Here is a 22,239-nt window from a genome sequence, read left to right as displayed (position 1 = left end):
TTTATGAAATGTTTATTAGTTATCGGATTTACGCTTTATGAAATATCATGCTTTATCGGATTTACGTATACTCAGATATTTATGAACATGATTTATGATATGATGCTTGAGCTATTGAGCTCCGATGAGATATATTTTGGAAAGATTATGTTTATGATTTTCTGTTCTTACTTAGTGGATATTCATGTTTATATATTGCCTTCGGGGTGGGAGATGTAGTGCCTACGGGCGAAAGATTTATAAATAATGTCTTCGGGTGGAAGATTCATATATTGCCTTCGGACGAGTGATGTAGGGCCCATGGGCGGAAGATTTATATATGCCTTCGGGGTGGGCGATGTAGGGCCTTCGGGCGATTATGTTATCACTACTAAGCACACTATATACAATGTATATTAATTTATGAAATGTTTTATGGCATGTAAGGATTTTCGGAAAACCTACTACTTATTATGCTATATGAGTTTTTATAAAACCTGGGGGTTAGTACGTTTAAAGAGTAATTGTTTTAGTAGTACTTATATATAAACTTGGTCCACTTATGTTTTGTTTTGTGCTCCCTTCAGGACTTAGAATCGAGGCGTACAATCTCGGCGTCAGGGCACTCCTGCAGGACTTAGACAATGTTGTTTTTTCCTAGCCTGTAGGCACGAGATATAGTTTGCCTCTTGACCAATGGATTTCAAGTGACATCCAGAAGCACAACCCTTGAAGATCTAACCAAGCTTATTCCTTCACAGCATTCTTTAGATGTAGCTAGTAAAACACATTGGTTTACTGGAATGATAGTCAAAAACCTTCATCGAGGACTAACGCTGCTTCATGTCACAATTTCCGTCCATATACAACACATCTTTGTCTTCAGTCTAGTGGAATTGATATCGCAGAAGATCCCTTGTAAGAATCAAGAATATACTGACTGGAAACAAGAATTCTTTCATTCAAAGCATCTTTGAGTCCAATGAGGTCCATCTGAAATTTTACCTCAACTAGAACATTAGGATTTAATTTTAATTCATTCAACTTATCCCAATCTCCAAAAAATGTTTCCTCGTTAAGAAGAGGGAAGGATGAATAAATATAAAAGACTCCAAAGTGTTCATATTCAAACTGTGATTTTATCACGTAGTTGAGAAAATTTTATGCTTTATTGACAAATTATCAGATAATGTCCCGTACTAGTGCTTAATTATATCCAATATGAGCTAACAACAGCTAGCGTGCGATTTAAGTGGTCGGGTCAGGAACTTGGTGATTTCAATATCTAATATGAGCTAACAACAACTTGCGTACTAGTGCTCAAGATCAATATCTAATTATTTCTTTCTTCTTAGTTAACTAAGAGCTCAACCACTTAGTATTACGGTATGTTACATTCCGATCAAGAACTTGGTGATTTCAGGAGCCCAACATTTGTTTGACAATGCATATTTTAAGAACTTGGTGATTTCAACAAGTGGTCATTTACCACAGTGATGGAAAAGTGTTGTGCCCTTACATGACGGCGTGAGTTCAAATCCCGTCGGCAGCTAATTTTACAATTACCTTACTAACGCTATTGTTCGAAAAAAAAAAACTTTGTGAGCCAAAAAGGGTGTTACATTCCGATCAAGAACTCTTTGACGACGGATCAACCGAGACGCATGCGCAAGCTTCAAACGGACTTCCCAAGGCTATGATCAAGATGACAAAGCTTAGCCCTCTTTTGCGCACCAACCGTCAAATCATGGCCGATTGCAAAAAAAAAATAGTTGGAGCCAAATTCATGATCATGGCCGATTGCAAAAAAATTAGTCAGTGCCAAATTCGTGCACCGCTGCATGTGGTGGAGATGCACAAATTCAAGTAACGTGTAAAAAAAACAAACAACCGTGAGCAAGCCTGAGACCGGGGTGTCGGTCAAAAGCTCTTTGACAATCAAATTAGTAAGCAAATATAAGACTCAAGCAGTGGGCAAGAGAGTTAGAATGCGATGATTGTGTTACCAGGGATAAACCTGATAATGGTGTATTTATACAGTCGGGAGAGACCTTTGTAGAATAGAATCATGTATAAACAATTGCTACCAGGATTTTTTAGGTTCTCTCTCTGACTGTGGAGATGAGAATGCTTCGTTGGATGTGTGGGCACATGAGAAAGATTGGAATTAGAAATGAGGATATCCGAGGTAAAGTAGGAGCAGCCGAAATTGAAGGTAAGATGAGAAAAAATCGGTTAAGGTGGTTTGGACATGTGAAACGAAAGCTTACGGACGCTTCGGTTAGAAGTTGTGATTACAAGACAGGTTTAGAGTCGAAGAGGTAGAAGAAAACCTAAGAAGACTTGGAAGGAGACTCTAAGAAAGGACTTTTGAGTACTTAAATCTAACGGAAGATGTGGCACAGAACCGAGCGCAATGGCGTTCTAAGATTCATACAGCCAACCCTACTTAGTGGGATAAGACTTTATTGTTGTTGTTGTTGTTGTTGTAGTCTCTGAGTGTGGTTTCGAGTGAACCAGCATTGAATGCTCACATTGTAACACTTATTATACGCATCTAAATGTTGTAATAATACGCCTAATATTCTCATCATTATGTGGCAACAGGAGTTGAAATCAGGGTGGCAATTTGTAGATTTTTGGGTTGAGGTTCCAAGGAGCCAAAAAAGTTGCGACTGAATCTACTTAACTCACGAAACTGTTGAACCTGATAGAATCACATTTTGAAATGCTAATAAAGTCAAGGTCAACCTAATAGAGGAAAGGCATAAAGAAGAAACTCAAGTGGATCACAGCCATGAATTATAAGTAAATCAATTCAACCTTATAACTGAGGCAGGCTACAGATAACACATTTAAAGTTATATGAACAGACAGATTTAATTGATTTTTCAGCTCTGTGCTTGTCCGAAATTGAAGTGAACCTCTAGTTTTTGAGATAACTCTTTTTCTATTAGAAATTGAAAATTAAACCCAACAAGCACCTGCCTTTCTCTTAGAAGCTAGCAACCATTTTACAGGCAACCCATGTCGAGGAAAGAAAATGATGAAAGCTCTACCAATCCAACTTGGTAATAAATTCTACAGCCAAATCTCCTAAACAATACAAGGGTAGAAACTAAAATTAAACCCAAAAAGCACTTGGCTTTCTATTAGAAATCAGATCAGTCATTTTTCATTTAATAAATTTCATATACTTTCAACAATCCAAAGAAAATTGGGTTCAACATCAGATTGAAAATATCAACAACACAAGGGCACGATTATTTAAATTCTCAAAGAACCAACCCACAAGAAAAACACCATCATGACCATCGACGGAAAGAGGAAAGAGACTCACTGCGAGGCCTACAGCTCCCATATGCGAAAACAGCCACTGTTGATCCAGGAAAGTAGTTCCTCTTCTTTAAACTGTAAACGCAAGACAAAAAAAAACTGTAGGCCAAATATTTCCCTGACAACATGTCTACTGTAATAACCCATCAATCTTCCAGCACTACTACTTGTCATCTAGAACAAGAACAATCTTGCAACCCGAAACTCTACCAAATCTTTCTTCAAAACTTCATCAATTCATCTTTATATTAGAAAAATAAAAATAATTTCTCCCAACTACTGATAGCATGGTCAAGAAAGCTAAGGCAAGAACATGAAATTGAGCAAAACACCACTCAATGACTGACTGAGAATCGAATTGCAATAAACAAACATTATATAAGCACTATGAAGGGTGGCTATGTTAAGATCAGAATTGAAACAAATAATCCTAACCTTTACACCCCACTATTTCACAACCGCAGCCCCACCATAATTAGTCTTTATAAGCACTATGAAGGACGTATCGCTTGAGGCAGCTCAAATGGATGGTTGCCAGTAGCTCTGATGTGACTCCCAAAAATCAGTTCATTCTCAGTAGTTTCGTCCGGAGGCCTGCTGGAGGCACGGACAATGAACGAGTAAACAATTGGTGCCATGATTTTTTAGGTTCAGTCCCTGACTGGTTCTGAGTGAACCAGCATTGAATGCTCACAATGTAACACTTACCGTATGCATCTAAATGTTGTTATAATACGCCTGATGTTCTTATCATTATGTGGCAACCGGTGTTTAAGTTACCATTGCAATTTGTAGATTTTTGGGTTGACGTTCCAACGAGCCAAAAATGTTGAGCCTGAATCTACTTACGTTTCTAAACTGTTGAACTTGATAGAATCACATTTTTAAAAGCTAAGAAAGTCAAGGCCAACTTAATACTCATAATGAAGAAACTCAAGTGGATCACAGCCATGAATTATAAGTACATCAATTCTACCTTAGAACTGAGGCAGGCCACAGATAACACATTTAAAGTTATACGAAAACACATATAAACAAAGAGGTATAAAGAAAGAAACTTACACATTTAAAGTTATGCGTGCGATCCATTCCACGATTCTCCATCACCCAATCCTCCAATATGATGAGCCCACTAATCTTCTTAAGATTGCAATTGGTTTAGTCAATGACAATCACTTTATACATGTACTAAGAGTTGACTTACTTTTTTTGCAACATTGAACGTTGTTTTTGAAAGCTAATTGACTCCTTTCGTTTTGTACAGCCACGTTTGGCACCAGGGCATCCCATGCCACCGGTTGCACAAAATTAGCATACTCTTGCAGTAAATAACGCTCAACACCTTTACGCCAACTACCAAGATCGTGTGGAACAATTTAAGTTATTACCAGGTCTAAATAATGTAGCCACCACAGAAACGATATGTCTTGATTGTGACTGATTTATGTTTTACAAACTAAACTAAAATATATTGATTGCCAGGAGAGTGTACATTTGTAAAATCAAGGTTTATTTTTTAATGGTATCTAGCAGGCATGCAAAGCAACCTTGAAAAATATTTGAGCTAATTCCCCAAGCCATTCCTTACTTTATACAAGCTTACTTGGCCACCAAGCTCAGAACCCCTCACATAAATCACGATCATATTTAAGTTGGTGACGATGAACATGTATCATCAATTAATAGCACTCATACAAATAATTAAGTTTAATCAACTCAAAAGGTATGTATAGAAAGCCGAGATTAGTGTATTCGTCCAATTCTGATGACAATGGTGAAATCTGCGGTGTAAAGCTCTTCGGACGTGAGAGGCCGATTCATCATGTTCTCGGAGGCATAAAAGGTATGTAATGTTCATTTAAACTGGCATGCATCCTAAAACCCTAATTGGTGATCTGCTAATTACCCTTAGTCATATGGCGATGAATCGAACATGAAAGATCATAGATTAGTAATTAATCGTAGTAATCTTGCAGTTGCGGATGTGTTGTTGTGGAGGAATATAAGGTGTACATTGAGAAATGTGGGGTGTATTTAGAAAATATAAGGTGTATATTGAGAATGTGGGGTGTGGGGGTATTATGGGAAAGTATGTGGGGTGTATTAAGATAATTTTTAAGTGAAATAGCAAATGTGGGGTGTATTAAATATGTGGGGTTTATTCAACAGTTTATGAGGTGTTAATATAATAAGCCTTCAGGACTCTCAGTCTTGGTATCAAAGATTCAAGGTCTCTTGTAATGATAAGTACGATTTCTTCACTCCATGTTGTTTAAGAAATTATCCCGGATTCGAATTAATAATCATCAAAATGTGAAATTTATGTGTGTATATATCGTTGTGATGTTAATGAGGATATGAACGCAATTAGTACAATAATTAACAAGTTTTGTATCCGGAAAAGATGGTCATTGCTATCATCAACAGCAAAAACAAATCGACATTATGCGATAGGAAAATCACTGATTTTTGGTACAAGCACAACTCCAAAACAAAATATTTTATTAGCTAAAACAATGACAATTAAAAATAGAGCTCCAATTATTTCTTCCACAAATATGGCATCTATGGTAAGATAATTAACAATGGAGCCTGATAATTAACAATGCTCATGCTTATAACTACATACTTACTCCGCATCAACTGCAATTTTCATTCCCTTTTCACAATAAGACCCACCAGCTGGTATGAAATAGTTTATGCCCTTCTTTAACACCACATGATCGTTTCCTGAACGGTATCTATCCATTCCCCCAGCATATAGGTCACAATGCACGTAGCTATCTTCGTTCGATATAGCAACTACGTAGAGGTTGGGATCGGTATATTTGAAAACTGTTCCAAAAACAACAAACAAACAAACAAAAGAAATTGAGTAAAACCAACTAAATTAATCAATAAACTATAGAAGAATAAAATTGAGGATGCATGAACACAAATTGAAAACAAGTCTTTTTACCCAAAACATCTCCAGCCTTGAACTTCTTGCCCTCGGTCCAATGAGATAAGTCAGCACTAGGGCTCCATCCTTTCTCATCCCCAACTGTGTATTCTACCGCATGAACTTGTTCACATTGGAGTAGTAAACTGACCAAAAGGCCAAATCCAAGGACCAAAATTTTGTTCATTTCGATTGACATCTTTGGTTTGATTTGATTTGATTCACAAACTCACAAATTCTAAAACCTTAACCTGTGACTATAGACTGGAATACGAAGCCACATTACCAATCAATTTATAGATCATCGGGCCTATCCTGCATTCAATTCATTTTGATTTGTTACTCAAAATACAATATGAAACTGCCGTAGATAATTTTCACAATTATTGAATAATTATTTATAGAATATTCCTTCTCCTTGTACGGTTGCATTTGTCGCCCATAATCGGGATCGAATCCTTAAAATCATTTGTCAACCTCTGATTTGTTTCTTCTATAACTATTTTGATTTGTTTCTCATTTATTTTATTTTATTTTTATTATTTGTTTCATCAAGGTTAGCACGTGCTTGAATGTTAGCCTTAAATCAGATCTCAAAAGTTGCATTGGTCAATGTTCTTTTATGTTTTCCTTCCATTTGTAAAAATTCCTCTCTTAATTTTAAGGTGAATTAAACCAAAATATTGTGACCAACCATGGGAAATAATTAAAGGCTATAGACTAACCCATACATCGCACATGGACATGGGTGGTAATGTCAGGATGTTCTAGAAGAAAAGGATTTGTTTCATTCCAAATCTAAGGTATAATATACAATCCTAGCCTAGGGCATACATAATAGGAAATGATAAATACAATAATTACAATCCCAAATTACATGGAATCACTTTAACAAGGAAATCCTAAATTATTGGAAACTATATACAAGTCAACACTCCCCCTCAAGTTAGTACATATATATTACACATGCCCAACTTGTCTACAAACTTAGAAAACTTTTCACTCGAGACTGCTTTGGTGAGAATGTCCGCTACCTAATCTTCTGTTCTGATTGGAGGAACTTCAATTATTTTCCCTTTTATCTTTTCTTTAATAAAGAACTTGTCAACCTCTACATGTTTGGTTTTACCATGTTGCACCGGATTGTGAGCAATATCACGAGCAGCTTTGTTCTCGCAAAATAATCTCATCAGTTGACTCTATTTAACGCCCAAATCTTGTAATAGAAACTTAAGCCATAAAATCTCACAAATACTAAGCTCCATACTCCTATATTCTACTTCTGCACTTGACCTTGCTACTACATTTTTCTTCTTGCTTCTCCACATGACCAGATTTCAACCAACAAAGGTAAAATAACCGGATGTAGAGCGTCTATCATCCGTTGAACCAGCCCAATCAGCATCCGTATAACCTTCAATTCTGAAATGACCATTCTTCAGCATCCGTATTTCATTGTATAGACCCACTTGCATCCCACAGGTTTCTTGCCAACTGGCAAGTCGATTACTTCCCAAGTATCATTCTTCTTCAATGATCTCAATTCCTCGTTCATTGCTTCTTTCCAGCAGACATTTGCTAAGGCCACATTGTTAGGAATAAATACAGTAGATAATTGATGGATAAATGACTTATTTGATTATGATAGGTGAAGGGTAGACACATAATTATTCAATGGATATTTGACCCCTGAATCTATATTTGGTTCACTCACATGATATTTGTGTTTGCATTTAAGATCGGCCTCATAAGTTGGTTTAGGGATACCTCAGTTAATGTGCTCTGGAAGACGACGAGCAGGTGGAGCATCCGAAATGGAATGTGATTGGTTATGGGTATCGACCGGAGACAAGTGAATGTGAGATTGATCTGTGCCATCTTGTTGAGTCAGATGCCCAAATTCCATGGCCTGCTGTTGTTGGTCTGTGCCTCATTCTTGCTGTCCAGAGATCACGGCCTGCTGCTGTTGGTTCGTGGCCTATTCCAGATGTCCAGATACCACGGGCTAGTCCTCTACATTCTGAAGCCCAGAGAACATGGGCGTGGGATTATCTTGAAGCCTTGAAGATGGGGGCAGGACATGGGCGGGTTGGTCATAGGGCCCAGATTCCGTGGGTTGCACAACTAACTGTTGACCCTCATGAGGCCCAGATTCTGTGGGTTCCTCTGCTACTGTGGGCTGATGCATGTCAACCCCAATCGGGCTAACATAATCAAGGGTTCGAACTTCTTCATCTCGCATCTCCCCTTCAAGTGAGGACCCATACGAACTATAATACATATCATGTTCATGAAACACAACATCCATTGTGATAAACATTTTCTTGGTTGGAGGATGATAACAACGGTAACCCTTTTGAGTGGTGGCATATCCCAAAAAAACACAACGAACGACACGAGGGTCAAGCTTACTCTGTCTTTGAGGTGGGTGGAGGTGGACAAATGCGACACATCCCAATACACAAAGAGATAAATTAGAAACAGCTGGGCAACGAGTTTTAGTTTGAAGTGTCTGCAAAGGCGTTTGGAAGTCAATGGTGCGAGATGGGAGACAGTTGATAAGATATGCTGCCGAAGTCAGGGCTTCTATCCAATAATGCAAGGGAAGGTGTGCCGCTAAAAGAGAGGCACGAACTACCTCTAGCAAGTGTCGATTCTTTCTCTCAGCAATTCTATTCTGTTGAGAAGTGTAAGGGCACGTAGTTTGATTAATAATACCATGTTTGTCAAGAAATGCACGAAGGTCTGCATTGACGTATTCACCTCCATTGTCATTGTGAAGAACCTGAATATTCATGTTGTACTGCACAGTAACCATATGATGAAAATTTTGAAAGGTTGAATTAACTTCACTTTTAGATTTCAACAACCTAACCCAAGTTATTTGCGTACAGTCGTCAATAAACGTAACAAACCAGTGAGCACCACCAAGAGTACCAATTTTGCGTACAGTCATAAAAAACATCATCTAGTCATCCAAGGAAGAGGTAAACTCTCTACCGCTCAATTGAACTTTTGTAAGCCTTGATGTCATGTGCACACTCCATAGCCACTCTATTACAATGATCTAATTCTTGGAAAATTTCAGTCAATTCCCCAAAATATGTAACCAAGAAACGACCATTCTGCCGAAGGCAGGCATGATGCCTTCTGACTTAGAGTGTAAATTCTAACTTCATCGTTTTTATCAAAATAGACTGTCTTTAGAGAATCCCAAATCTTTTTTGCCGTGGGTAAACGGATATATCGTTTCATAATCTCAGGTTTCATGGATGACAGTAGCCAACTCTTTATTTTTTGATCTTCAGAGAACCAATCATCGTACTTGGCATCATTTTCGTATAGAGCCTTGATAGACCCACAAGGATATCCCATTCTTTTTCTTCCAGCGATATGAGTTTGGATGAGAGGAGCCCATAAATCATAGTTCTTCTCATCAAGTAGCATACCGATTCTAAAGTTTGAGTTGTCCGAGTGCACCGCAACAGGGACAACAGTTTTCTCGTCACTCTTCTCTGCCATGGATGGAAACGGTTGCTTCCGTGATGCGAATGGGGAAAAAACAGGGCCGACAGGACTTGCAGAATGATGAATCGGTGGAACTGACAGCAATAACACATGGTTACTCCCTGCTTGGTCGAGAACATCAACGACAAGGAAACACCAGGTCGCTCGCTGAACACAAGCATAATGATATGGAAGCGGTGGGTTGTCTTTTTCCTGGACGATGTGTTGAACAGCTCAGCACAGTTGGGAATCAATGGTGGTATCACACAATACCAATTAGGGTTTTCTTGGCTCTAGTGCCAAGAAGAAAATGATGCGTTGAAGTTATTTGTTTCATTCCAAATCTGAGGTATAATATACAATCCTAGGGCATACATAAAAGGAAAGGATAAATACAATAATTACAATCCCAAATTATAAGGAATCACCCTAACTAGGAAATCCTAAATTGTGGGAAACTATATACAAGTCAGCAGTTATACCAAGGTTTGAACGGTGAGTAAAAACAAACTCTTACTAATAAGGAACATAGACAAAGGAAATAAATCAGTCGTTGACTAATGTAAGGACTTCTTCAGTTGGTGAAATGTTTCGTATGCCTACACATACACGTACACTAATTTAGTATTCAATCCATGAAAATTAGGTCCCTGAATTATGTTTTCAATAAAATAAGTCCATAAATTCATTAAATTTTCTAATTTCATTCTTATTATTATATTCAAAGCTATTTTATTCAACTTTTTGTCACCTTAAGTCACTTGACATACTTTTTGTCACCTTATTATTATATTCAAAGCTATTTTATTCAACTTTTTATCACTACTAAGCACACTATATACAATATATATTAATTTATGAAATGTTTTATGGCATGTTAGGATTTTCGGAAAAACCTACTACTTATTATGCTATATGAGTTTTTATAAAACCTGGGGGTTAGTACGTTTAAAGAGTAATTGTTTTAGTAGTACTTATATATAAACTTGGTCCACTTATGTTTTGTTTTGCGCTCCCTTCAGGACTTAGAATCGAGGCGTACAATCTCGGCGTCAGGGCACTCCTGCAGGACTTGGACAATGTTGTTTTTTCCTAGCCTTGAGGCACGAGATATAGTTTGCCTCTTGACCAATGGATTTCAAGTGACATCCAGAAGCACAACCCTTGAAGATCTAACCAAGCTTATTCCTTCACAACATTCTTTAGATGTAGCTAGTAAAACACATTGGTTTACTGGAATGATAGTCAAAAACCTTCATCGAGGACTAACGCTGCTTCATATCACAATTTCCGTCCATATACAACACATCTTTGTCTTCAGTCTAGTGGAATTGATATCGCAGAAGATCCCTTGTAAGAATCAAGAATATACCGACTGGAAACAAGAATTCTTTCATTCAAAGCATCTTTGAGTCGAATGACGTCCATCTGAAATTTTACCTCAACTAGAACATTAGGATTTAATTTTAATTCATTCAACTTATCCCAATCGCCAAAAAATGTTTCCTCGTTAAGAAGAGGGAAGGATGAATAAATATAAAAGACTCCAAAGTGTTCATATTCAAGCTGTGATTTTATCACGTAGTTAAGAAAATTGTATGCTTTATTGACAAATGATCAGATAATGAGATGAGAGACCTTTGTAGAATAGAATCATGTACAAACAATTGCTACCAGGATTTTATAGGTTCTCTTTCTGACTGTGGAGATGAGAATGCTTCGTTTGATGTGTGGGCACATGAGAAAGATTGGAATTAGGAATGAGGATATCGGAGGTAAAGTAGGAGCAGCCGAAATTGAAGGTAAAATGAGAAAAAATCGGTTAAGGTGATTTAGACATGTGAAACGAAAGCTTACAGACGCTTCGGTTAGAAGTTGCGATTACAAAATAGGTTCAAAGCCGAAGAGGTAGAAGAAAACCTAAGAAGACTTGGCATGAGACTCTAAGAAAAGACTTTTGAGTACTTAAATCTAACGGAAGATGTGGCACAGAACCGAGCGAAATGGCGTTCTAAGATTCATACAGCCAACCCTACTTAGTGGGATAAGACTTTATTGTTGTTGTTGTTGTTGTTGTAGTCTCTGAGTGTGGTTTCGAGTGAACCAGCATTGAATGCTCACATTGTAACACTTATTATACGCATCTAAATGTTGTAATAATACGCCTAATATTCTCATCATTATGTGGCAACAGGAGTTGAAATTAGGGTGGCAATTTGTAGATTTTTGGGTTGAGGTTCCAAGGAGCCAAAAAAGTTGCGACTGAATCTACTTAACTCACGAAACTGTTGAACCTGATAGAATCACATTTTGAAATGCTAATAAAGTCAAGGTCAACCTAATAGAGGAAAGGCATAAAGAAGAAACTCAAGTGGATCACAGCCATGAATTATAAGAGTTGAGTAACTCAGAAGAGTGTAGAAACTACTCTTTTTATCGTCGAATCCGGAAGGAAGAAGTGGTTGTAGCTTTGAAGAAGATGAAGCATAAAAAAGCAATAGGCCTAGACGATATACCAATCGAAGTGTGGAAACTTTTGGGAGAGACAGGTATAACATGGCTCACTGACCTTTTCAATAGGATTTTGAAAACGAAGAAGATGCCAAATGAGTGGCGAACGAGCACTTTGGTGCCTATCTACAAGAATAAGGGCGACGTACAAAATTGCATGAACTATAGGGGTATTAAGCTAATGAGTCATACAATGAAGCTCTGGGAGAGAGTCATTGAGCATAGATTGAGGCAAGAGACACGGGTTTCGGACAACCAATTCGGGTTCATGCCAGGGCGCTCAACCATGGAGGCAATCTATCTCTTACGAAGATTGATGGAAAGATATAGAGATGGGAAAAAGGATTTACACATGGTCTTTATAGATTTGGAAAAAGCGTATGATAGGGTCCCAAGAGACATTCTTTGGAGGATTTTAGAGAAGAAAGGAGTACGAGTAGCATATATCCAAGCTATAAAGGATATGTATGAAGGAGCAAAGACTGCCGTAAGAACTCATGAAGGACAAACCGAAAGCTTTCCCATAACTGTAGGATTACATCAAGGCTCATCCTTAAGTCCTTACCTTTTTGCGTTGGTAATGGATGAGTTAACAGGACATATTCAAGATGATATTCCTTGGTGTATGCTTTTCGCAGACGATATAGTGTTGATAGATGAAACTCAGGAAGGGGTAAATGCAAAGCTTAACCTTTGGAGAGAAGTGTTGGAATCTAAAGGTCTTCGCCTAAGCCGATCAAAGACAGAATATATGGAGTGCAAGTTCAGTGCAAATGGAGGCCAAAACGAGTTAGGGGTGAGGATCGGAGATCAAGAAATACCAAAGAGCGACCGTTTTCGTTACCTAGGATCTATCTTGCAAAAGAACGGAGAATTAGATGGAGATCTCAACCATAGAATACAAGCTGGATGGATGAAGTGGAAGAGTGCATCCAGTGTGTTATGTGACCGCCGTATGCCACTGAAGCTTAAGGGAAAATTTTATAGGACGGCAATAAGGCCGGCGATGCTGTATGGCACAGAATGTTGGGCGGTGAAACATCAGCACGTACACAAAATGGGTGTAGCGGAGATGAGGATGCTTCGTTGGATGTGTGGGCACACGAGAAAGGATAAGATTAGGAATGAGGATATCCGGGGTAAAGTAGGAGTAGCCGAAATTGAAGGAAAGATGAGAGAAAATCGGTTACGGTGGTTTGGACATGTGCAAAGAAGGCCTACTGACGCTCCGATTAGAAGATGCGACTATGGGACAGAGGTTCAGGGCCGAAGGGGTAGAGGAAGACCTAGGAAAACTTTGGAAGAGACTCTAAGAAAAGACTTAGAGTACTTGGATCTAACGAAGGACATGACACATGATCGAGCACAATGGCGTTCTAAGATTCATATAGCCGATCCCACCCAGTGACTTGGATTTTCCAAGTCTCCAACCGAGAAGTTTTCCTCACTCGGAAAATTAAGGGAACACTACCCCAACCTACATGCTCCACTCAGAAAGCTTCAACAAAAGAAAATTCAAAGAACTTAGCGAATAAGGCTTTGGTGTATTTAACACAATACGTTGAAATGAAGGAAAGCTTATTTATTGATATCCCCGATAAGCTACAAATATGTACATATACATGAGTCAAAATAAACACACAAGAGGGAGCCTTCACAAAGGTTGCTTAGGAGAAGTCTCAGCAGTCGGTAGAGCCTCAGAAAGAGAAGGCACCGGAGGGGGATCATTTGGAGCCTCAGTACTGGACAGAACCCTAGAAGGAGGAGGCATCAGAGGTTGATCATTTGGAGCTTCATTACGCGGTACAGCCCCAGAAGACGAAGGCAATAAATGCCTTTGGAACAAACCCACAAATCTCTGATGATCAAGTAAAACCTGACCATCAGTTTCCTTCATCTGGTCAAGCTTCCTCTTCATGTTTGTAGCATAGTCATGTGCGAGCCGGTGCAACTGTTTATTCTCATGCTTGAGCCCTCTAATCTCCTGTTTGAGACTCATCACTTCAGCCGCCAATGATTCAACTTGGCGGGTTCGAGCAAATAGGCGTTGGGCCATATTAGACACAGAACCTGCACACTGAACACTGAGAGCCAGCGAATCCTTAACAGCTAACTCATCAGACCGTTTGGAAAGTAGTCTGTTATCTTTGGGAGTGAGAAGGTTCCTGGCCACCACCGCAGCGGTCATATCATTCTTCATCACGGAATCCCCAACGGTAAGAGGACCAGTGGGGGAGACGAAGGATGGACGCCATATGTTGTCTGGAGAAGGCGGGGCTGCCTCTTCAACAAGGTTCAAGTCAAAACGACGGTCGGAGGGGCCAGACATTTTCAAAGGTGTTGAAGAGAGAAGAGGTCGGACAAATCAAGTTCTTAGAAGTGCAAGAATGAAGCTTCTACTGGTGGAGATTCAAGTGTGCTTTGGAACTTAATGCCAGCCCCTATAAAAATCTGCACTCGACGGAGCTTCAGAAATCGAAGAGGCGCCTGCTCAGAAATCGAAGAGGCGTTTGCTTTCTCAAAAGCTGGGCTGCTTAGAGATCACGAGGGTTGATCTCAGAAATCGAAGAGGCGTTTGCTTTCTCAAAAGTTGGGCTGCTCAAAGACCACAAAGGCCGATCTCAGAAATCGAAGAGGCGCTCACTTTCTCAAAAGCTGGGCTCCCCAGAGACCACGAGGGCCGATCTCAGAAATCGAAGAGGCACCTACTTTTCCAGCCTTGTCAGCACCTGTCACACGCACACTCAGCTTTGCGGAAATTATGGGCATTCTATCGAAGACTTCTGGGGAAGTAGAAAACACATGAATCTTACTGTTCAATCACCCACTTGCCACACGCAACAATAGCTCATGGGTACCACAGAAAACTTTGCCAAAGTTCTCTGCCAAAGTTGAGCACGTGAAGCTTGCAGCTCCCACTACATCACTCTGACCAAGAAGGGTAAAAGAATAGCAAATAAACAGCACTAACAAAGTTTAAACCCATAAATTTTGAAGGTCTAGCTACCATATTATTACCCACAAGGGTAAAGGAACAGTACCACTGCTGGATAATTGGAAAGTCCCTGTGTGTCAACCTCTGTGCTTCGTGGCAAGGTAGACTAGCAAACATGCCCAACCTTTACTCACATTCGAGAAAACACTCCCAATAAGATTGCTTGCTCCAAAATCGAAGAGGCACCGTCCTCCGAATCTCGAGAGCCAGACTCCCAACATGACTACTTTCTTAAAAATCGAAGAGAAGCTTCGTGGCAAGGTAGACTAGCAAACATGCCCAACCTTTACTCACATTCGAGAAAACACTCCCAACAAGATTGCTTGCTCCAAAATCGAAGAGGCACCGCCCTCCGAATCTCGAGAGCCAGACTCCCAACATGATTACTTTCTCAAAAATCGAAGAGACGCTGCTCCCCGAATCTTCGAGAGCCAGACCCCCAGCATGATTGCTTTCTCAAAAATCGATGAGGCATCGTTCTCCGAATCAATCGAAGAGGCGCTCGCTTTCTCAAAAGCTGGGCTGCTCAGAGACCACGAGGGCCAATCTCAGAAATCGAAGAGGCACCTACTTTTCTAGCCTTGTCAGCACCTGTCACACGCACACTCAGCTTTGCAGAAATTATGGGCATTCTGTCGAAGACTTCTGGTGAAGTAGAAAGCACATGAATCTTACTGTTCAATCACCCACTTCCCACACGCAACAATAGCTCATGGGTACCACATATAACTTTGCCAAAGTTGAGCACGTGAAGCTTGCAGCTCCCACTACATCGCTCTGACCAAGAAAGGTAAAAGAATAGCAAAGAAACAGCACTAACAAAGTTTAGACACATAAATTTTGAAGGTCTAGCTACCATATTATTACCCACAAGGGTAAAGGAACAGTACCACTGCTGGATAATTGGAAAGTCCCTGTGTGTCAACCTCTGTGCTTCGTGGCAAGGTAGACTAGCAAACATGCCCAACCTTTACTCACATTCGAGAAAACACTCCCAACAAGATTGCTTGCTCCAAAATCGAAGAGGCACCGTCCTCCGAATCTCGAGAGCCAGACTCCCAACATGACTACTTTCTCAAAATTGAAGAGAGGGTAAAAGAACAGTACCATTGCTGGATAATTGGAAAGTCCCTGTGTGTCAACCTTTGTGCTTCGTGGCAAGGTAGACTAGCAAACATGCCCAACCTTTACTCACATTCGAGACAACACTCCCAACAAGATTGCTTGCTCCAAAATCGAAGAGGCACCGCCCTTCGAATCTCGAGAGCCAGACTCCTAACATGATTACTTCCTCAAAAATCGAAGAGACACTGCTCTCCGAATCTCGAGAGTCAGACCCCCAACATGATTGCTTTCTCAAAAATCGAAGAGGCATCGTTTTCCGAATCTCGAGAGCCAGATACCACAGACCACTTTTTCAAAGTGCTCTGACAGAGTTAAAACATGTGAAACTGGCAGCTCCCACTACCGTGCTATGACCAAGCAGGGTAAAGGAATAGCATTACTACTTGTTGTTAGGGAGACTCCTATATATGTCGACCTCCATCCCCAACGGACAGGCAGACCTGCAAAAATGCTCAACCCTTCATCATATCTGAGAGGGCACTCCCAACGAAGCCTTTCGAAATATTCAGCTTTCTTTCCCCCCGATAATACCTCTGCAAACAAGCTATACTAGAGCAAGAATATCTCATATCATCAGGGTTAAAAGCAAGAGTATCCCATATCATGCTTTTTCCCTGTCTTTTCCTTTGGCCTTGTTTTTACCTGCAAGACAAGGAGAAAGAGAGCAATCAGTCAGCAGTTGGAATCAAGCTTCCAGCCAGGAACTGACTGCCTGGAACCCCTTACCTGATTACTTACCTGGCATTGCTCTCGAGTACTCATCTTCAACATCTTATGTTTCCAGGGAAGATTCCGCATCTGCTTGAGGAACAGATAGGGCAAGTGCGAAGGATACAAGGAAGCATGTGGAGACAAGCGTAACAGCACACGTGCCGATACATCCATTACTCTGTCAAAAGCAAAAGTATCCCATATCAGCAGGGTGGAACGTACTCTAGATTTGATGGACTTGTTTTGACCCTCAAATTCTTCAGTCGGCCTTATACTCTGGAGGAAACCAGAAAACCCTCCAGCTCAGTTCAAGAATAAGCCTGTGGAAAGTTACTTCTTCAAAAGCAAAAGTATCTCATATCATCTCTTCTCATTTTTCTTCTCTTTATCCTTCATGCTGCTGCAAGATGGGGAGAAGGTGAACAATCAGTCGGAGCTCTGATTGCTTACCTTGTCTGTCACCTCTTTCAGCAGACCCCCTAGCTCGGCGACTTGGGGGACTCCTACTACATGGTTTGTATCGCGCTTGACCAAGCCTGAAACTACAAGTAAGCTTCAAGTGAAATTGATACATTACCTTGTGCATCTCCACCAGTTAAAGATACCACCCCTGGATGGAGGAAGAGTACTTCCAGAGAAGATGCCACATCTACCTATGAGACAGATAAGGCAAGTCAAGACGACACCACACTCCGATACTTAGAAGTTTCGTGATTACGAGATCATTCTCCCACAATATTTCCTAATGTCATTTGTACTAAATCATTCACTTGTACTCACTAAAGGAGAGCTTGAACCTATGTACTTGTGTAAACCCTTCACAATTAATGAGAACTCTTCTATTCCGTGGACGTAGCCAATCTGGGTGAACCACGTACATCTTGTGTTTGCTTTCCTATCTCTATCCATTTATATACTTATCCACACTAATGACCGGAGCAATCTAGCGAAGATCACAAAAAGCGACCGTTTTCGCTACCTAGGATCTATCTTGCAAGAGAACGGAGAATTAGATGGAGATCTCAACCATAGAATACGAGCTGGATGGATGAAGTGTAAGAATGCATCCGGCGTGTTGTGTGACCGTCGTAGGCCACTGAAGCTCAAGGGAAAATTTTATAGGACGGCAATAAGGCCAGCGATGTTGTATGGCACAGAATGTTGGGCGGTGAAGCATCAACACGTACACAAAATGGGTGTAGCGGAGATGAGGATGCTTCGTGGGATGTGTGGGCACACGAGAAAGGATAAGATTGGGAATGAGGATATCCGAGGTAAAGTAGGAGTAGCCGAAATTGTAGGAAAGATGAGAGAAAATCGGCTCCGGTGATTTGGACATGTGCAAAGAAGGCCGACTGACGCTCCGGTTCGAAGATGTGACTACGGGACAGAGGTTCAGGGCCGAAGGGGTAGAGGAAGACCTAGGAAAACTTTGGAAGAGACTCTAAGAAAAGACTTAGAGTACTTGGATCTAACGGAGGACATGACACAAAACCGAGCGCAATGGCGTTCTAGGATTCATATAGCCGACCCCACTTAGTGGGAAAAGGCTTTATTGTTGTTGTTGTTGTTGTTGTTGTGCTTGTCCGAAATTGAAGTGAACCTCTAGTTTTTGAGATAACTCTTTTTCTATTAGAAATTGAAAATTAAACCCAACAAGCACCTGCCTTTCTCTTAGAAGCTAGCAACCATTTTACAGGCAACCCATGTCGAGGAAAGAAAATGATGAAAGCTCTACCAATCCAACTTGGTAATAAATTCTACAGCCAAATCTCCTAAACAATACAAGGGTAGAAACTAAAATTAAACCCAAAAAGCACTTGCCTTTCTATTAGAAATCAGATCAGTCATTTTTCATTTAATAAATTTCATATACTTTCAACAATCCAAAGAAAATTGGGTTCAACATCAGATTGAAAATATCAACAACACAAGGGCACAATTATTTAAATTCTCAAAGAACCAACCCACAAGAAAAACACCATCATGACCATCGACGGAAAGAGGAAAGAGACTCACTGCGAGGCCTACAGCTCCCATATGCGAAAACAGCCACTGTTGATCCAGGAAAGTAGTTCCTCTTCTTTAAACTGTAAACGCAAGACAAAAAAAAACTGTAGGCCAAATATTTCCCTGACAACATGTCTACTGTAATAACCCATCAATCTTCCAGCACTACTACTTGTCATCTAGAACAAGAACAATCTTGCAACCCGAAACTCTACCAAATCTTTCTTCAAAACTTCATCAATTCATCTTTATATTAGAAAAATAAAAATAATTTCTCCCAACTACTGATAGCATGGTCAAGAAAGCTAAGGCAAGAACATGAAATTGAGCAAAACACCACTCAATGACTGACTGAGAATCGAATTGCAATAAACAAACATTATATAAGCACTATGAAGGGTGGCTATGTTAAGATCAGAATTGAAACAAATAATCCTAACCTTTACACCCCACTATTTCACAACCGCAGCCCCACCATAATTAGTCTTTATAAGCACTATGAAGGACGTATCGCTTGAGGCAGCTCAAATGGATGGTTGCCAGTAGCTCTGATGTGACTCCCAAAAATCAGTTCATTCTCAGTAGTTTCGTCCGGAGGCCTGCTGGAGGCACGGACAATGAACGAGTAAACAATTGGTGCCATGATTTTTTAGGTTCAGTCCCTGACTGGTTCTGAGTGAACCAGCATTGAATGCTCACAATGTAACACTTACCGTATGCATCTAAATGTTGTTATAATACGCCTGATGTTCTTATCATTATGTGGCAACCGGTGTTTAAGTTACCATTGCAATTTGTAGATTTTTGGGTTGACGTTCCAACGAGCCAAAAATGTTGAGCCTGAATCTACTTACGTTTCTAAACTGTTGAACTTGATAGAATCACATTTTTAAAAGCTAAGAAAGTCAAGGCCAACTTAATACTCATAATGAAGAAACTCAAGTGGATCACAGCCATGAATTATAAGTACATCAATTCTACCTTAGAACTGAGGCAGGCCACAGATAACACATTTAAAGTTATACGAAAACACATATAAACAAAGAGGTATAAAGAAAGAAACTTACAGGGCGGTGGACACTCTTATCATCCCCACTCATAAAAGGTCTCGCAGCTACACGCTCAGGTGGGCATAAGTCTCTCTTTGGGGCATAAATATGGACATGATCTACAGAACTGCTAGATTTGGTTTCTTTTGTCCCTGTAGTATTATCGCCCTTCCCAAAGAAACTACCTCCATCAAATGCCTTGGAGTAATTAAAAATTGTACCCCTCATGCGGTCCAGGTACCTAGATCCAGCATTTCCCTGAAAGGATTAAGATTAGAATTGGGTTGCAGTAAACAAAAACAAGAAAGGATTAAAATTGGGTTGCAGGATCAATGAACCCAGAAAGGATTAAGATCAAATCTGAAGCAAAGCAATGGATTTATTTTTATGAGAAGCAATGTGAAAAGCTACAAATCTCTTACACCTGAGAAACCCATCCATTTTTTTTCCGAAATCAAGTTGAATTTCTCGCTAGAGATAAATCACTTTCTATTAGCAAAGCTTTGGCCCTCCGTACAAAAGAGAATGTAAAACAAACCAAAGGCACCATTAAAATTATTACGATGAAATTATCCTAACGTAGCCTACTCGACAGAATTCCCATCATTTCAGTCATGAAATGTTTGAAAATTGATAGACCATAATGCATGACATAAACAACTAGGTAAATATCATTGAAGCTACAAGCATCTTTACAGCAGTAGAAGCTAGTATCCATTTTACAGGCAACCAAAATTGAGGAAAGAGAATGAAAGCTCTACCAAACCAACTTGGTAATAAATTCTACAGCCAACAATCTCTTATACAATACAAGAGAAGAAACTAAATTAAACTGAAAAAGCACTTGGCTTTCTGTTAGAAATCAAATCAGTCATTTTGCTTTTAATAAATTACATCTTTTCAAACAATCAAAAGAAAATTGGGTTCAACATCAGATTGAAAATATCAACAACACAAGGACATTTAAATTCTCAAAGAATCAAAGCACGGGGAAACACCCATTTTACAAACTCCAACAAGATCATTTAAGGAAAAAGGGTGGAAAATGTAGCAACCATACAGAAAAAAGCCAGATAACTCTCAAGTTCCCCACATTAAAAATCCAAATTTAAACAAATATTCCCACCATAAAACACAATCCAGCAAACAATGAGTGAAGAGTGACTGAGAGACTCACTGCAAGGCCTACAGCTCCCATATGCGAAAACAGCCACTGTTGATCCAGGAAAGTAGTTCCTCTTCTTTAAACTGTAAGCGCAAAACCAAAAAAAACTGTAAGCCAAATATTCCCTGACAACATGTCTAATGTAATAACCCATCAGTCTTCCAGCAGTACTACTTGTCATCTAGAACGAGAACAGTCTTTCAACCAGAAATTGTACCAAATCTTTCTTCAAAATTCATCAATTCATCTTTAATACTAGAAAAATAAAAATAATTTCTCCCAAGTATTGATAGCATGGTGAAGAAATTCAAAGCAAGAACATGAAATTGAACAAAATACCACTCAAGGACTGACTGAGAATCGAATTGTCATAAAGCAAGACTATATCACCATTATCCCCTGGAAGGCTTTTTCAAACGACAAATTCTATTTAACATTGAGATAGCACGACAAAATTCAAACCAATCAAACACAAAATCAAAGCAACGAATTCTATTTAACATTGAAATAGCACGAAAAATCCAAACCAATGAAGGAACCCCGTGAGTTGTGGTTACGAATCTACTGTGTTGTCCAACCATTCAATACAAATTTTACAGGCAACCCAAATGGAGGAAAGAGAATGAAAAGTCTACCAATCCAACTTGGTAACAAATTCTACAGCCAAATCTCTTTAAACAATACAAGGGTAGAAACTAAAATTAAACCCAAAAAGCACTTGGCTTTCCATTAGAAATCAGATGAGTCATTTTTCATGTAATAAATTTCATATACTTTCAAACAATCAAAAGAAAATTGGGGTGAACGTCAGATTGAAATTATCAAAAACACAAGGGCGCGATTATTTAAATTCTCAAAGAACCAACCCACAAGGAAACACCCATTTCACAAACACAAGGGCACGCTTATA

At 39.5% G+C, this 22,239-nt stretch overlaps 1 protein-coding gene across 8 annotated transcripts in view; it reads right to left on the bottom strand.

Annotated features, from left to right (window-relative positions):
* Nucleotides 1–22,239, bottom strand: part of LOC126618779 (basic blue protein-like) — a 73,343-nt gene that overhangs the window by 12,095 nt on the left and 39,009 nt on the right. For 2 of the 8 annotated variants that reach the window (XM_050286942.1, XM_050286945.1), the window contains exons 2-3: nucleotides 21,342–21,412; nucleotides 20,183–20,422 (exon numbers count right to left, since the gene is read on the bottom strand). The exons of 1 other annotated variant lie outside the window; for it this stretch is intronic. In XM_050286942.1, coding sequence (XP_050142899.1) covers nucleotides 20,183–20,422; nucleotides 21,342–21,362 — 261 coding nt within the window. In that variant the 5' untranslated portion in view covers nucleotides 21,363–21,412. Of the gene's footprint in view, nucleotides 1–3,103; nucleotides 3,391–5,800; nucleotides 6,151–6,274; nucleotides 6,572–18,930; nucleotides 19,196–19,555; nucleotides 20,423–21,341; nucleotides 21,413–22,239 lie in introns of those variants that run through there. 5 more of the 8 variants (XR_007621850.1, XM_050286943.1, XM_050286944.1 and 2 more) reach the window with 5 other exon arrangements.

This window comes from Malus sylvestris, chromosome 4 (genome assembly GCF_916048215.2).
Source record: "Malus sylvestris chromosome 4, drMalSylv7.2, whole genome shotgun sequence".
Taxonomy (NCBI): domain Eukaryota; kingdom Viridiplantae; phylum Streptophyta; class Magnoliopsida; order Rosales; family Rosaceae; genus Malus; species Malus sylvestris.
The sequence above is the reverse complement of the archived record's forward strand: the minus strand, read 5'-3'. Positions and strand labels throughout refer to the sequence as shown.